The sequence below is a fragment of the Astatotilapia calliptera genome, chromosome 14, assembly GCF_964374335.1.
Source record: "Astatotilapia calliptera chromosome 14, fAstCal68.1, whole genome shotgun sequence".
NCBI lineage: Eukaryota > Metazoa > Chordata > Actinopteri > Cichliformes > Cichlidae > Astatotilapia > Astatotilapia calliptera.
Window position 1 is genome coordinate 33,351,357 of NC_137435.1, and position 18,180 is coordinate 33,369,536.

At 44.2% G+C, this 18,180-nt stretch overlaps 1 protein-coding gene across 1 annotated transcript in view; it reads left to right on the forward strand.

Annotated features, from left to right (window-relative positions):
• Positions 1-18,180, forward strand: part of LOC113035750 (calsyntenin-2) — a 356,909-nt gene that overhangs the window by 198,067 nt on the left and 140,662 nt on the right. Inside the window, exon 4 of the mRNA XM_026191409.2 lies at positions 17,036-17,244. Within this exon, the coding sequence (XP_026047194.1) occupies positions 17,036-17,244 (209 nt within the window). The remainder of the gene's footprint in view (positions 1-17,035; positions 17,245-18,180) is intronic.

The window sequence follows — 18,180 nt, forward strand, 5'->3', positions numbered from 1 at the left end:
GTCACTCAACGTGATGTGTTGGCTGATGTGTTCCACGTAGCAAACCATATTTTTTAGACAACGCTGTTGAAAACACCAGGACCTCAAAGAATGTGAAAGTTGAAAAAGCAGAAACTATCCACAGAAACCAAAACATGTATGTAAACTTTATAAACGTAGTCGGGCATTTTAACAAAGGAGTTCATGGAGACTCCCTTTTGCTGTCAGACTCGTGGCCATTAGAGCAAATGCAAGAAGGAGTTAGATGCAATTTTCAACATCTGAGGTTGCAGCTTGACTGTGACCCAAATTTTCTTTCTCTCCTTTCTCTCCATACCCAATGTTTCTTGTATCATTGAAGGTTTTGTGTGGTTTTATGTTCTGACAAAAGAAATATGGTTATTATTCTAGATCTCTGCCGAGTAGAACTAAACAGCTGTAAAGTCAGCGTTTATTTAAACCCCCAGATTTATTGTTTTAGGGCTGATCGTTCCAACTTTTTAATCAGGAAGGGATCAAAAGTTACATCTGAGATCTACCCGTAAAATCACAGTATGAAAAACAATGTTACGTTTCTTTTCTGGTTATTGAATAGCTTTTTTGTGCCTCTAAAAATGATTGAAATTAAGCAGCCTATGTGGGGAACCTACTTTTCAGTTAAACCTCTGACAATTCCTGCTCAAGGGGCCATAACGTATACATTTTTTTCTATAATCGTTAAGGGTAACTCATTATATGATTTTTTCTTTTGCCGGTGCTCCTGTGAAACATTAAATAGAAAGCTCAGAAGTCACAGTTGCAGCTACAGATGTAAGCACTGAGCCTTTGGGATGGGCACACTTGAAATCCAACCAAGTTATAGCAATAATAAGTGTCACGGTCTGGCTGGGGCAGACCGTATGTGTTGCAGGGAAGGACTCAAGCGCAGACCAAAACGTGGTGTGGATTAACAAAACAAGCCGTTTAATAAGGCAAGAAACAAGGGTACAAAATAATAGGGCATGGGTGAAAACTAAACAATAACCTAAACTGGGTGAACTAATAACAAAACATGAAAAACCTTAACCATAATGAACTGACATGGGTACCTGGAGATGAGACATGGATGAGCAGACGACCTGACAAGGAATGACTGAAAGCGCGCGGACTAAATACACACAGGAGGATAATGAGGAAAGTGGGAACACATGAGGAAACAGCTGACACACATGAACATAACGACATGACAAGGGGAGCGTAACATTAACAACATTGAACCTAGGAACACAGGAACCCTTCAAAATAAAACCGGAAATCTAATGAAACGCAGACCTGACAACATAAGACACATAGATAAGAAACACACGAAGCGAAGGGCAAGGGAGACTTCACAGGGTATGACAATACAAGGGGGGAACTGATAAACAGATGCACCTAGGAAACATAATAAGCTAGAACATACACTAACAGCATCAAAAGAACTGAAACTCAAAACACTGGGTCATAAGACCCAGGACTGTGACAGAGCCCCCCCTTTAAGGGCGGATTCCAGACGCCCGAAACCCCGAAAAAACAAAAAACAACCCACCAAGGGCGGGCGGCGGGGGTCCAGGATGGAGGGCCAGAAACAAGGCCACAAAAAACAAAATGTCCAACAAAATCACAGGAGCACAGGGAACAGTTCATGACTCCTCAGGGGGCCGACCCGGAGGGTGACGGTCCAGAAAATCATAGTTCATGTGATCAGGGGGCCGACCCGGAGGCCGACGGCACAGCAATCCATGGTCGAACAGTTCCGGGGGCCGTCCGTGCGGACGGCAATGGTGGCGACATGGAAACCGTTCAGGGGGCCGACCGTGCGGACGGCAACGGCGTAGAAACAGTTCAGGTGGCCGACCTCGACGGCGGCGACGTCCAGCAGGTGGCCGAAGATTCCCGGGTGCAGAGCGAGGCTTGGGCGGCGGCATAACAGCCGTAGGACCAGGCGACGCTGAAGCAGAGGCCGGACCAGGCGAGGCAGAAGCAGGAGCCGAGGAAGACTCGGATGAGGCCGGACCAGGCGTGGCAGAGGCAGAGGCCGGACCAGGCGTGGCAGAGGCAGAGGCCGGACCAGGCGTGGCAGAGGCAGAGGCCGGACCAGGCGTGGCAGAGGCAGAGGCCGGACCAGGCGTGGCAGAGGCAGAAGCCGAAGCCGCACCAGGCGAAGACGAAGGCTCCGATGAAGCCGCACCAGGCGAGGACGAAGACTCGGAGGCTGCACCAGGCGAGGACGAAGACTCGGAGGCTGCACCAGGCGAGGACGAAGACTCGGAGGCTGCACCAGGCGAGGACGAAGACTCGGAGGCTGCACCAGGCGAGGACGAAGACTCGGAGGCTGCAGCAGACGAAGCACAGGCTGGAGCTGCAGCAGACGAAGCACAGGCTGGAGCTGCAGCAGACGAAGCACAGGCTGGAGCTGCAGCAGACGAAGCACAGGCTGGAGCTGGACCAGGCGTAGCAGAAGCAGAAGGTGGCTGGACGAGCTCCTCGGGCCCGCCAGCAGACGTGGCATGAGGCTGGTGCGGTTCTCCTGAACCCCCAGCTAACGAGGCGTGAGGCTGGAAGGGCTCCTCGGGCCCTCCAGCAGACGTGGCATGAGGCTGGTGCGGTTCTCCTGAACCCCCAGCTAACGAGGCGTGAGGCTGGACGGGCTCCTCAGGCCCTCCAGCTGACGTGGCATGAGGCTGGATGGGCTCCTCGGGCCCTCCAGCTGACGAAACTTGAAGCTGGCTGGGTTCTCCTGAACCTCCAGCAGACAAAACATGAAGCTGGCCGGGTTCTCCTGAACCTCCAGCAGACAAAACATGAAGCTGGCCGGGTTCTCCTGAACCTCCAGCAAACGAAGCATGAAGCTGGCTGGGTTCTCCTGAACCCCCAGCAGACGAAGCATGAAGCTGGCTGGGTTCTCCTGAACCTCCAGCAGACGAAGCATGAGGCTGGCTGGGTTCTGCTGAACCTCCAGCAGACGAAGCATGAGGCTGGCTGGGTTCTGCTGAACCTCCAGCAGACGAAGCATGAGGCTGGCTGGGTTCTGCTGAACCTCCAGCAGACGAAGCATGAGGCTGGCTGGGTTCTGCTGAACCTCCAGCAGACGAAGCATGAGGCTGGCTGGGTTCTCCTGAACCACCAGCAAACGAAGCATGACCAGCAGGTGTAGAGACCACCGGCTGGACAGAAGGCTGAGCAGGCGATGGAGCGAATGACTGAGCTGAACAATGGGGAGCTGGCTGAGCTGCACAGTGGGCTAAGGGCTGAGCTAACGGAAACGCAGGAAAATGACCTATGGACTGGGCTGCTATCAGAGCTAATGACTGAGCTATAGACTGAAAAGCATGCAGTAGTGGTGGTGGTGTTGGTTGCAGACTGAATTCTCCTGAGCCTTCAGTAGAGACAGGGACGGGTGCAGGAGCATGCCGGACACTAGTCACTCCCACCCGAGGAGTAGGTACGGGTGCGGAGACGGGCTGTATCCTGGCTGACCTCACCCTGGGGACCGGAACAGGCACCGGCAACGGCTGGGCAACTGCCCTTCCCACCCGAGGAGCTGGTACGGGTGCAGAAAGGGACAGAGCCTCAGCCGGCCTGGAAACCAGAGCAGGGACCAACTGGGCCTCAGCCTCCCCCACCCGAGGAACTGGTACGGGTGCAGGGGTACGCTGGGCCCGAGCTGCCCTGGCAGCAGAAACACGAACAGGCAAAGGAGCAGGCTCAGAAAAAACAGTCTTAGAAACGGCAGGCTTAGGGTTAATATGTATTGGGTCGACAAAAACAGACCTAGCAAAAATGAATCCGCCGTCCACTTCATGTTTAGCAGTCTTAGTATTAGCAGTCCTTGGGTTAACGGTCTTAGAGTGAGCTGACTTGGGGATGATTGAACCAGACTTAACAAAACCTGAACTGACAGAACCTGAACAGACGGAAGTGGAACTGAGTGTGTTTGTCCAGGTAACGTAATTAACAGTCTGTCCTTTAACCCTATGTGCAGGCTTAGGCGAGCGGGAATTGTCTTTCATCCCTCCCTGTGTAGAGGGAGTAAAACAAAACGGATCCTCCCAGTCCACGTCGTCATCCATAAGGGAAATTCCCCATGGATCGGAAGTGAGCCGATTGTTGTTAGCATCAGACGGGACGTGAGAATAAAAGTCATTTTCACTCACCACCGTGAGCTGCTCAGCGATGTCCGGTTTATGGCGGCGTGCGCGCCGCTTCCTGCGAATAGAGGAAGCTGGCGGAGCGAGCGACTGAGCCCCTGGTGCACAGAATGGTGACACCGAGGCTGGAGCGTGAGCGCCTGAAGCCACACGGAGGACTCCCACCTGAAGCGAGCGAGGCTTAGATGCAGGCAGCGCAACAGGCCGGGACTTTCGGCAGCTCTTGGGACCTCCGAGAGCTAGCCGAGTCCCGTGGAAAATGCGCTCGTAGTCGAGGGTACGCCACGGCTTCCAGCAGAGCTCCTCCTCCAGCTGGGCGAAGGCTGCCTCCCGATGCTCGTAAAGCTCGCGGTCTGCTGAGTCCATAGTGGGTCAGGTCGTACTGTCACGGTCTGGCTGGGGCAGACCGTATGTGTTGCAGGGAAGGACTCAAGCGCAGACCAAAACGTGGTGTGGATTAACAAAACAAGCCGTTTAATAAGGCAAGAAACAAGGGTACAAAATAATAGGGCATGGGTGAAAACTAAACAATAACCTAAACTGGGTGAACTAATAACAAAACATGAAAAACCTTAACCATAATGAACTGACATGGGTACCTGGAGATGAGACATGGATGAGCAGACGACCTGACAAGGAATGACTGAAAGCGCGCGGACTAAATACACACAGGAGGATAATGAGGAAAGTGGGAACACATGAGGAAACAGCTGACACACATGAACATAACGACATGACAAGGGGAGCGTAACATTAACAACATTGAACCTAGGAACACAGGAACCCTTCAAAATAAAACCGGAAATCTAATGAAACGCAGACCTGACAACATAAGACACATAGATAAGAAACACACGAAGCGAAGGGCAAGGGAGACTTCACAGGGTATGACAATACAAGGGGGGAACTGATAAACAGATGCACCTAGGAAACATAATAAGCTAGAACATACACTAACAGCATCAAAAGAACTGAAACTCAAAACACTGGGTCATAAGACCCAGGACTGTGACAATAAGCAACAGAAGACTAGAAGTTTGTCTATAAGGAGTATAGCTCGCCTTTTCCCGCTCCCCTCTCTTGACACAAAGTTGTGCCATTTCTACAGAGTAATTAGGCGTAGGGGATGTTTCACTGCCTTACAAAGCAAGTCATATTCATAATTCCTCCCAGGACTCACACCTAACCATGACACGTGTATTTAACACTGGCCCAGGGGTTAAGAGCCTGGAGGCTGTCAAGAAGGGTAATACATTCACAAGGTTAGGTGTTCCTGGACGTGTGTGTTCATTTGTGTATGTGTTCAAAAGAAACTCTAGACTCAATGTAGACACACATATGTTTTTTCGTGTCCCTAAATAGCCACACATTCGCACACTGTGCTCGGCAGTACGGTAGTTATTAAAGTCATCATTAGAAGCCTGCATGTTCTAACCTCGCCGCGTTTATGAAAAGCTAATTATCCAACTGAACAGCCAGCTGAAGGACAGCCACGCATGCCCACACACACAGACACACTCTCAAACCCCAAATGCTGAGACAAATTCACACTCATATACCTACATTTACATACAAATAAGGCAAACAGTGTAACTGGGGATAGATAGGCTGATTTTGCATCTCATAACCGACTCACAGATACTCTCCTAAAAGCACCTTTCAACATTAAAAAAAAAAGAAAAAAAGGGAAGAAAGTCACTTCCTCATGTGTGAAGAAGTGTGCCAAACGCTGTGCCTCGTTAGCATAAGCTGTCATGATAAATTTCTGCAGTGAGAAAACCAGGGGACTCCTCGCAGATACTGCCCTGTCAGTGCGTCGGCTCTTTATTCTACCAAGAATCTTAACTTCTCACTTGTCACACTTGATGCTAATATGAGTGAAACCTCATTCTGTCAAAACCTGTTAGTTGACGTGACTATTATTCCCAACAAGCCAAGAAAAAAAAAAGAAAGAAAGAGAATACACATCTCGTGTAGAAATATGTTGTTTATCCTCAGCTCACAGATTGTAATGGGGGAATATATGCTACACGTTTCAATTATGAATTTGCACCGGCAGGAAGTGCGCCATCTGTGTTTGCATCGCTTACCAGACAAAAGAAAGTGAAACCCGTTCCTATCCACGATGCAAGCCACAGTCAGGTGTTAATACACATCCACTGACACTGAGGTGCTCGTCAGCAGAGTTAAGCAACAGGACATTCAAATCAAATCAAATCAAATCAAATCACTTTTATTGTCACATCACATGTGCAGGTACATTGGCACAGCACATGTGAGTGAAATTCTTGTGTGCGAGCTTCACAAGCGTCAGAGTTGTGCAAAATACAATAATGTAAACAAGCAAAATACAAGAATGGCTACATCTGAAACTAATAAATATATGTACAATATATAATAGTATATGCATTTCTGGATGTGTATACTAAATATTTTTCTACGTGTGTGTGTGTGTGTGTGTGTGTGTACACATATTTTACAAATTAAATAGAGTAAACAATAAATAGAATATATAAAATAAATAAAATAAAATATACAGAGTGAGACATGTGCAAAACAGTGGCATTACTGTACAGTATGGAGTGCATAATGTTAAAGTTCCAGTAGTGAAGCTGAGGTGTCTATGACGTGTTCAGCAGTCTGATGGCCTGATGGAAGAAGCTGTCTCTCAGTCTGCTGGTACGGGACCGGATGCTGCAGAACCTCCTTCCTGATGGAAGCAGTCTGAACAGTTTATGGCTGGGGTGACTGGAGTCCTTGATGATCCTCCCTGCTTTCCTCAGGCACCGCTTCCTGTAGATGTCTTGGAGGGAGGGAAGCTCACCTCCAATTATCCGTTCAGAGCACCGCACTACTCGCTGGAGAGCTTTGCAGTTGTAAGCGGTGCTGTTGCCATACCAGGTGGTGATGCATCCAGTGAGGATGCTCTCAATGGCACAGTGATAGAAGGTCCTGAGGATGCGGGGGCTCATGCCGAATCTTTTCAGTCTCCTGAGAAAGAAGAGGCGCTGCTGTGCCTTCTTCACTGTTTTGTTTGTGTGTACTGACCACGTAAGATCCTCAGCCAGATGTACTCCAAGGAACCGGAAGCTGCTCACTCTCTCCACAGCAGCGCCGTTGATGGTGATGGGGGTGTGTACTTCTCTGCACCTCCGGAAGTCCACTATCAACTCCTTTGTCTTTGCGACGTTGAGGGTGAGATGGTTGTCTTGACACCAGTGGGTCAGGGCGCTGACCTCCTCCCTGTAAGCCGTCTCATCACTGTTGGTGATAAGACCCACCACTGTAGTGTCGTCCGCAAACTTCACAATGATGTTGGAGTTGTTAGTGGCCGTGCAGTCGTAGGTGTAGAGTGAGTATAGGAGAGGGCTCAGTACACACCCCTGTGGAGCACCAGTGTTCAGTGTGACGGGGGATGAGGTGATGCTGCCCAGTCTGACCACTTGGCGTCTGTCAGACAGGAAGCTAAGGATCCAGCTGCAGAGGGAGCTGCTCAGTCCTAGATCCTGCAGTTTCCTGTCCAGCTTCGAGGGAACGATGGTATTGAATGCTGAGCTGTAATCTACAAACAGCATTCTCACATACGTGTCTCTCTTCTCCAGGTGTGACAGGGCAGTGTGTAGTGTCAGGGCTATGGCATCATCAGTGGACCTGTTGTGGTGGTATGCGAACTATAGAGGGTCCAGTGAGTCGGGTAGTGCAGAGCAGATGAAGTCCCTGACCAGCTTCTCAAAGCATTTGCTTACGATGGGGGTCAGGGCTACAGGTCGCCAGTCGTTCAATGAGGAGATGGTGGAGGATTTGGGTACAGCGACGGTGGCCATTTTGAAGCAGGCTGGGACTACAGACAGAGAGAGGGAAAGGTTGAAGATGTGCGTGAACACTCCAGCCAGCTGAGCCGCGCATGACTTGAGGACGCGGCCGGGAATCCCGTCTGGACCAGTAGCTTTGCGTGCGTTCACCTTCCTGAAGCACCTCCGCACATCCTCCTCAGACACAGTGTGCGCACTGATGTCATCCGCGGTGCGCACACTGTCCGGTCTCATGGTGTTCGCTGCGTCGAATCTAGCGTAGAATACGTTTAGATCCTCACACAGAGAGGCCGTGGTCTGCGGTGTGCTGGTTTTCCCTCTAAAGTCTGTGATCGTGTTTAGTCCCTGCCACATACTCCGAGGGTTGTCAAACTGTTGCTCCACCCTGTCCCTGTACTCACGTTTGGCTGCTTTGATCGTCTTCCGGAGTTGGTAATGTGCGTGTTTGTAGTCCGATGTGTTCGCGGAGGCAAAGGCGGTGCTCCGTGCCGCCATTCAGTCATAACTATTTTACTTTTTAATGTATTATATAGTTTTATTAAAATATGTTATTATATAATATTTGTAATGTAATATTTTTGCACTACTTTGAGATTTTGTGAGACCCAGATTTGGACCAAATGCTTAAAACATTGTTTTCAATTCATGGGCTTTAGATTAGTGAGAAAGAAGAGACGTGCATAATATGTAGTCTTCTATTTTAAATAGATTATTAACAGCTATAGTGGAAACTACTAAAAAAAACCCCACAATTTTATATAAATTCTATAAACTTTTATCAAGAAAAGAAGAAACATCAACAGGTATAATAAAGATGAAACAGAGAGAAGTGCTGGGAACACAACAAACAAAGAATGCAAACAGACGTTCTCTGAGATTCATTAAACTACCAGTTTTAGAAGACGTAACTTGGAAAACAAACCTGAGATACTTCTTGAGCACAGAAATGACGTTTAATTATAGCACAAGTTCATAATCTCATTGCTGGATACATTGGGAAAAAAACAATGCATATTACCTGTATGTTTTTTTTATATGAAGCTATTTTGTAATATGTGTGATAGATAGATAGATAGATAGATAGATAGATAGATAGATAGATAGATAGATAGATAGATAGATAGATAGATAGATAGATAGATAGATAGATAGATAGATAGATAGATAGATAGATAGATAGATAGATAGATAGATAGATAGAAAATAGTAATGGCAGATATCTGGTGTATCTCAGTCTATCAGTCTACTTTTTTAATGTTGTGGCTTAGGTGTTTTTACATGTGGGACATAAAACTGTTTATGACTTTGGCTTAGGTTGTAGTTCCAGTGACGACTCTATAAAGATTCCAGCTCTCTGGTTGTCTCTTTAAGCCATCATAGCCATCAGTCACAGGTTGGATCAATAGTATCACATGTGAAGTCAGGAGGATTGGCTCACGAAGCTGAAAACGGAACTGGATTACCTTGCAGCGAAATCACCTCCTATTGAGATTACGCCGGCCTCCGTGGAGTCTCTTGTGGCTGCTTCCGAGGAGGATTCTTGTCGATATGGAAATGCGATTTCCTTGCATAGTGCTGAAGTTACTATCCTGTGTTGTGTTGTGCATTGATCCCACTGGCATAGTTGGGGTTGTTTGTTCCCATTCCGGTCTTGCACGAGGAATCTGACGATTCAGCCTCTCGACTAATTCTTGTCAAAGATTAATTGAGTCCTTTCCCTTTGTGTTGGATGTTGACTTGTGTGTGTATTGGAAGCGTTCAATACTATCAGTCTGTTTGAGTGCCAGTGTTTATAAATAATGAGCGCAGATGAATATGTAATAAGCTTTGAACAATGCTAACCTGACATTAACATGCATCGCCTGCCTTTAACATGCAGCTGGTATCTGATTGTGTCGGCGTATGGTTTAACTGGGTTGAAATCCCACCTGGCACTTAAATACATCTCAACTGCTTGGGATGCTTTTCATTTTCTGAGATACTTACATCATTGAAAAGAGACCGACTACTTCCTTTTATTAGATATACAGTGTTCTATGTAAATGAGACAGCATTCAGGCAACTGGGGTTATTAAGCAAAACAAAGTTACACAATTGTGTATTTTATGCATGCTGCGTTCAGTTCTAGAAGACTGATTAGATGCTGTTAGAAGCACTTTAAACTCTCTGGTCATTTACTACTTTTGATGTAGCTGTTTGAATGAAGAAAGTTAACAACAGGAGCATACTAATATTGTATTTTGATTAATTTTGAGGGAACATAGAGGAAGACTGATGCCCTCCGTCATGTTGCTATTCAGGAATACTATTTCAGTCAGCACCATTACTGAAAAAAAGACTGAGATTTCCATGTGCAGTAATTTATATTTGGCAGCTTGGCTTTGTTCTGAGACCTACCTACCTTCCATGCGTGTACGTGGAATGCATAAGGTGGGGAGTGCTCACCTCTCTGTCCTTGTATGTGCATACATGGAGAGCTGGAGGCAGAGAGAACAACACCAAGACCCCAGCACAGAACGGCGTAGGCATCAAAGACGACTGTTATATTTAAGTCAGATACAGATCGAAAGGAGGAGCTGCGGTGGGGGTGGGTTGCATAGCAGCTAGCAGGTGCAAATCAGCTGTGGGCAGGTGAAAGCAGCTTAAGTAGCATGAGCTACATGAAAGAGCCAGTTGTAGGAGCAGAAAGGGGATCAGCTGCTGTGAGCTGATATTTTTTGCAGATGTTCACAACATAACTAGTAACTCAAATATCAGAGATGGAATGAACTTTGTTGATTCAGTCTTTTCAGAAAATACCCCCAAAATATCATAAGTCTGTTCAAGTGTTAAATATATAACATCCATTATGAACATGTCTCAAAGGAGGAAAGTAAAGTAGAATCTTAGAGACTTCAGAGTGGGGAGGTCATGGTGCTGTGAGCCATCAACAAAATGTTGGCTTTGACAACAGGTCTATGCACAGATTGGTTTCTTTCAACAAGTTCTCATCCCTAGATGTCAAATACTGCCATTCTGTCAGATACCAGACATGTTTACCCTTAGCCTTGATCCACCAACCACAGCAAAATAAGAAGCGAAGAGATTATTTATTTATTTTTATAATAAAGAAGAAGAAAATACCCACTAGCACAGCAAAATAGGTGTATACTGAGTTAAACTACTTTCAACTTTGCAATGAAAACAGGCAAGCAGTGGAAACAGTGACTGGGCTGAAAATATACAAGAGGCTTACCTATGCAACCAGAGCCTTGAATATTTCCTATGAAGGCAAGGTGTCACCTACAAACCTACTAACAATCTTTGTTTGCTGATGGAGATTAAGGCCCAAGCTTCTCAGACATGAGATCATTTTCATGCAGTACTTAGTGCTTAGATGTTTTTCCATTTCTTATCCACTTGTTAAGTTTAGATAAAACCAAAACTACATAACCTATTTAGGCACCAAAAATATACTTGGTTAGGTTTAGGAAGAGACTGTTATTTAGTTGACATGATACTGGAAAAAAACTCTGATAGCTACCTATTGCAGTTAAAAGTGGCTTCAAGGCATATTCACAACTTCAATGAAATATACAGTACGCTAATCACTGTATATACTTCTGGGATCTCCCTTATTAACTAAGGGGTGGCAAAAGCAGGTCGATCTTAATTTGATTTAGCACAGTTTTTATGCCTGATGCAAGCATCCCATTTGTCTGGTGTTGGAAGCAGCACAAGTTCACTAACTTTTGCCCCTTTAAGGCTCTCTTTGTGTGTCCTACCATTCTCAACCCAGTGACCTTTCACATGCATGTCAGATGTGTTAACCAGACTGTTTACTTTTTCCCAATTGCAAAAACGTCATTAGGTTAAGTTCATTTTTATCTACATTGTACTAAATCACAGCAACAGTCACTTCAAAGCCTTTATATTGTAAGGTAAAGACCCTACAATAATACAAACCCCAAACAGTCAAGCACTTGGCGATAGTGGGAAGGTAAAACTCCCTTTTAACAGGAAGAAACCACCAGCAGAACCAGGCTCAGGGGGGGATGGTCATCTGTTGCGATTCCATGTGCTTTTCTGTTCTGTTGTACTTGTTATCTAAACAGTCAGATGACCTGTTGGAATGACAAACTGGGAAAGTGAAATTATTGCACTAGTGCTTTGTCAGCATTAGGGAAACTGAAGGATGTCAAAATGCATTTTAGAGTAATAGGATTTACAAGTACAGTTGTTACTGTGTGTGTCCTTGTATAGCCGGCCACATCTAGCAGTGTAAATGTTTTACAAACAGTGTGATCAGGCACTGTGTATAAATGAGTTCCTCTGAGTTCCTCTTGTCACTTATAAATGCTCAGTGACAAGAGGAACTCAAATGTAGTTTCCCCACTCAGTGGGATTATATAGTTTGTTTAACCTGTGACTTTTCTTTTCAACTAACTATCCCCCATGGTGCAACTTTTTTAATCCTCTTTGTTTAAAGGTGGTGTGATCATTCACCCATAGGGGCATTTAACCCCCCACTGTCTTTCTGTGTCACTCTGACTCATTGTGGACCCCTCCTTGTGAGTTGGAGCCTGTCACAGGGAGGGATAGCAGCCTTGGGCTTAGCTTGGCAATCTTCCAGCACTATGACAACACACACACATACACGCACGCGTGCATAGAGACACACACAAGTAAGACTTGCCCCAGAGAGCCAGGCGTCTGTTTGAGACAGATGTGAAGCATCAGCAGAGATACACAGGCACCCAGACATTTTTGCAGTTATAGCAGTTAGTTATATATCATGCATTTGTGTGAACGAATTCATAATCACACACACATATGTACACACACACATACACACACAGATGAGTCTTTCTGTACAAACCCCAAAGGAGTAGAGCATATGTTTCCTCTTTCACCACTGGGGAGAGTGGCACAGTGAGGGGAGGGGGTGTTTATGAGCAAGTGTCATTAATATGACAAAACAAGGCTGGCAGAGGGATTTACGGCACATTCTGGTGCCACCATCATCTGTCAGTGCTTTTTCTACTGCTGTTAGCATCACTATTAACACTGGGCTAATCCCGCTTGGTCTGCAACATTGTTTAGGTGAGTGACACATGACAAAATCACATTTTAAATTAATGACAGGACGCTATGTTTCCCAGGAGACCACTGAAACATCTCATGAAGAATTAAACAAAAAAGTGCCCATAAATGTCTGTCAATCCAATGCTTTGCATTGTGCTTGGTGATGTAAGGCTTGGCAATAGAAGCTCATTCCATGAAGCTCTCTACATAGTGTTCTTGAGCTAATCTGCAGGCGACATGTAGGCTTGTTGCGCCTGACTTTGCAGAAAGTTGTTGACCTCTTGGCATTCTTTAAATTCCATTCTTTCACAAATGTTTGTAGAAGCATGGAAAGATACTTGATTTTATAAACCTTTGATTGGAGCTTCTAAATTCAATCATTTGGATGTGTGAGTGAAGACAATACAGTGTAAATAGATGCATATTGACACCAGTTACTCAAAACACGATTGGAGCAGAAACTAAAAGTTTAAAAAAAGAAATTCTCAAAATTAGTTTGTACTTCAGCGAACTTGCTTAAGTAAATGTACTTAACAGTAGTTACTGTCTCTGCCCTTTTGCCACGTCTTTTTTAATAGCTTTTCTTCATGAGTTGTTTAGGCCTTTCTGTGTTCTGTTAAATAATTCAAGCATGTGAATAGAAGCTCAAAAACAAATCATAGCCTGTGTTTGTGGACTTGTGACAGGGTGCGATAAGGCAGTATAAAAATCAATTCTGCCTGCGCTCTGCCTGCGCTCTCCCTCCCCGCTGGCTTTGTCTTTGTTGTCCAGTCTCTGTCTTCAACCAACCACCGTTGGAGAAATATCTACTGCTTCTTTGAATAGGATAATTTCACCGTCATTACATACCCAGCTCGAGTCCCATAAGCCACATCTCCACCCCTTTGTGGCTTAAAGCAAAGTATTACTTGGGCTTTGCTGTTCTGAAGCCATTCCAAAAGCAAATTACTGTAGCACATTGCCATCCATCATCAACTGTCAGTCAATGAACTGAAGGACTGATCATGCAATCTGTCGCTTTTCTGGAGAATATTGATGAAGACATTTTGAGGTGATGAATGGTGAGGAGTTTACATGATGTGTGACTATCCATGAATAACTGTTGATAAATCATTTATGGAATAATTAATTAGTGCAGTTTGATGCGCTTGATGGAGATTCTGCATAGCAAGCAAGAATCTGGCAGATGAAGTGATCTGGGGGTTCGCTTTATCTTATTTTGGCACCAAAACACAATCAAAACAGTGCTTTAGGTCAGACTACATTGTGTATTACACAAAGCACAATGCGACTAGTGGTTACTGAGCTAATCCATCACCTGCTGATGCGAACTCTGCCCTGAACTATCCAAATTTAGCAATTATCTAGGAAGCTGTAATTAGTCCTTTATGCATGGCTGTGGAAGACGTATTTAGCCTTGTAAGCCATTTCCCATTTTTGGGAAATGGCTGTGTGTTCTTTCACGCTTCCTTTTATTTTCTTTTTGGGGATAAAAATGCCACATTGAAAATAAAGACAACAAACCTTAATTAAATGTTGTTATTCTGAAAGTTGCTATAAAAAAATTGGCTGCACGAGTTTTGATTGGGTTAATATTTCATGAACGTGAATATTTGAGTTCATTAATGTGCAGGTGATGATTCCTTGTTATCTACTATTTTGAAATGTCTTTAAAGGAGTGCTATGGTGATTTTTTTCCTTCATCTTTAATAGTTGAGGGAGTCATGAAGAGCATGAGATATCCTGCCTTCTCTACGATGCATCATGGGCAGGGGTGTCCAACTCCAGGCCTCAAGGGCCGGTGTCCTGCAAGTTTTTAACTGTACTAATTCTGTACAGTTCATATAAGTTTAAATCAAGCTTGGTAAAGCTTGAGCCTAACCAAACATGACACATGTTCTAAGAAAACAAGATGTGGAGTAGATATATTTATATACAATTAATTTACTTTCTCCTTCAGCCCTGTTTCCAAAATGGGGATGCTTTAAAGTAAATAAAAATAAGAATGCAGTTATGTGCAAACAAATAAACCGAATAACTCAATACAAATTTAGAAAGTACAGCATATTGTACTGCTGTATTGTTTAAATAAAGGATGCCAAAGACATTTTTAAAGAATGGTTTCAGGTTTCAGAATGAGCATGTTTACCACTGCATTGCATCACCTCGACTTTCAACACTGTAACCATTTGGGAACTGAGGAAAGCAGCTGCTGTAGTTTTAAAAGAAAAATGTTTTCCCATGCTTGCTTGATATCGAAGTTTAGATGCACAACAATTTGAGACTTCTTTGTTCTAATGTTATTTTGAAAATATGCCATTTTTTCAATGGGTCACAGCTCTGAACTGTTGGAGGCCATTTTAGCACTAGGAATGTTTATTCGTGCAGAATGTGATTAACTGTTATCTTGTTGAAATAACAAGTGCTGTGCAGTCCTGTGGAAAACTAAGCACACCCCTACTGCTTCCATAGGGATGTGGACAATAAACAGCCAGTTGCTGTATATCAAATGCACTTGATTAACTGATTATCAGCAATTGTAAGAACTGCTACAAAAGCAGGAGTTTGGACAGTTTGCTGGTCTGGAGCAGCATTCAGGTGTGTATTAACACAATGCCAAAATGTTTCAAGGAGTGGACATGCTGGTAAATTCACCCAAAGGACAGACCATGACCTAAGAGCAAGTGAACAAAACTCCAGAGCCTCTTGAGTCTGAGCTTCATGTCAGACACATTTAGCATGTTAAACGTTGATGTTCATGGCAGGACTATTTGAAAATAGTGATCAAGTACAGTTTGTTTGGAAGTGTTACAAGAAGAAAGCCAATTCTCTCTGAAAACAACATGGCAGCGTGGCTTATGTTGGGAAAGTTAGATTGGAACAAACTACAAGGCTTCTGGAATTATGTTCTTTGGACAGAGGAGACCAAAGTGGAGCTGTTTAGTCAAACTGCACAGCACCACATCCGGCAAACACAGATAACAGTTTAAAAACCTCATACCAACTGTGAAGCACTGTGATGCATGTTGGTGGAGGGGTGATGATTTGGTTTGTTCTGTTGCTAGACCACCTGGGCACCTCACAGTCATGGAGTTAGTCAAGCATTTCTCTGTGTACCAAGTATTCTAGGGTCAAATGTCAGGCCATCGGTCTGACAGCTAAAGCTTGAGGGAAATTTGATGAAACAGGACAATGAGGCCAAGCACACAACCAATAAAACATTTAAAAAAAAAAGAAAAGAACCAAGGGGTTGCAATGGCCAAATGTAAGTCCAGATCTCAACCTACTTACAATGTTGTTGTGGAACTTAGCAGAGCTCTGCGTGCTAACCCTCAATGAGCTAAAGTAATTTGTAAACAAGAGCGGACCAAAATTCATCCACAGCAATGTGAGAGACTGATAAATTCATTCAAACAACAAATACATCACATTATTGCTCCTGAAAGGGGTTTTAAGCTACTGAGTACTGTACTTAGTGTTTCATAGGATTGCATGGAGTGGAAACTTTCATTTTCACTTGACTGTATATCCTTCAGTATTATTGTTACCCTGACAGATGTTTAAATTAGATATGTTCTTTAGTTTTAATATCGCCTCCAGAGAAAACCTCACAAGGCAGCATTTCTGTGTTTGGCTTTGCAGTTTTAACTTGCATTTTTAGATGCAGCACCAAACCAGTTTGTACACTGTGTCTGAACTTCAGAAGTGTTCCTGAGTCGGCACAGTAATTTCCAATACTTCTAGGATGCTTTCTTTATACCCAGTCAACATAATAATTAACCACAAGGAATGAGGTTAATTAACTCGGTTTAATTTAGTATGTGTTTTTCAAAGGAAACAATATCATTTCTCAGTTTCACTTTTGCCTTTATACTAAGGCGTTTAAATGTTTGCAGATCTTTTACATCGTTGGTTTATTGAAAATCTGGCTTGTAATTAGAAAAATCATTTGTGTTCACTTCTTCACAGCGACTGACATGATTATCTACTGTTCTCCCCTGCTGTTTACAGGGCAGTGGTGCACATTCAGGTCAACGATGTCAATGAGTTTGCCCCAGTGTTTCGGGAGCCCCAGTATCAAGCAGCAGTGACAGAGGGCAAGATTTATGACAATATCCTGCAAGTGGAGGCTACTGATCAGGACTGCTCCCCACAATACAGCCAGATCTGCAACTACCAGATCACCACTACTAACACACCCTTCGCCATCGATCGTAACGGTGAGTAGAAGTTGGGGTGGAATATTAAACGCATTCGGGAGTTTTTGTAATAGTTGTCACAAAGAAGCTACGCTGTTACCGGTCATATTCAGTGCGCTGTAAGTTTTATTTTGAAACACTTTCCTTGAAACTTTTGTGTGCCCATTTTCTCTCAATGTTCTGCTTCACCTATTTCACTGATTTCCCACAAGTCCAAAAAGATCTTCCAAATCAAGTTTAAAGTTTGTTGCCTTCCCTTGGCTCTTCATCTGATATACAAAAGATGTAAAAACACATTTCTCACATAACGCCACAACACGCATGATCTGAAAATCCCATCCATCCGTACTCACTATAGAGCCATGGGAGAAGTGAACACACATACCTGCATACGCTCTAGTAGAAAAACTTAATACTCTGACAGATATCTCTCCCTGGGGGTAAAATGCACTCTTTAGTCTTTCCAAGGACAAAGTCAAGCTTTGCTCAGAGAGCCATCACTCTCCACAAATCAGATCACAGAAGTCTGTGCACACACAAACATTATATAGACAAACACACACACACGGAGACAAAGAAAAATCTAAGGACACGTTCACATACCCCCGCAAATTTACTTAACTTTGCTGAGTTGCTACTTGTACTTTGCTACATAGGTAGCTATTAATCATTATTTTCTAAACAAAAGTTAAATGTTATCATGAGCCACAAACTCAAATACGAAAATGCCCACAAAATCTATTGTGAAATGTGGTTCCACTGTTTTTGTGTGTAGTGACCTTCTGTCTTATTACCATTACAATTGTTCAATTTTAAATTGTGAATGTAATAATAGAACTTCATACTTAGAATGCAACATATTACATGAGCATACACTTTAACACTGGACTTACTGTGTCATATACTTTTTAGACAGGCAACTCAAATACGGCTGCTGCATTAGTGCCACCGAGACGG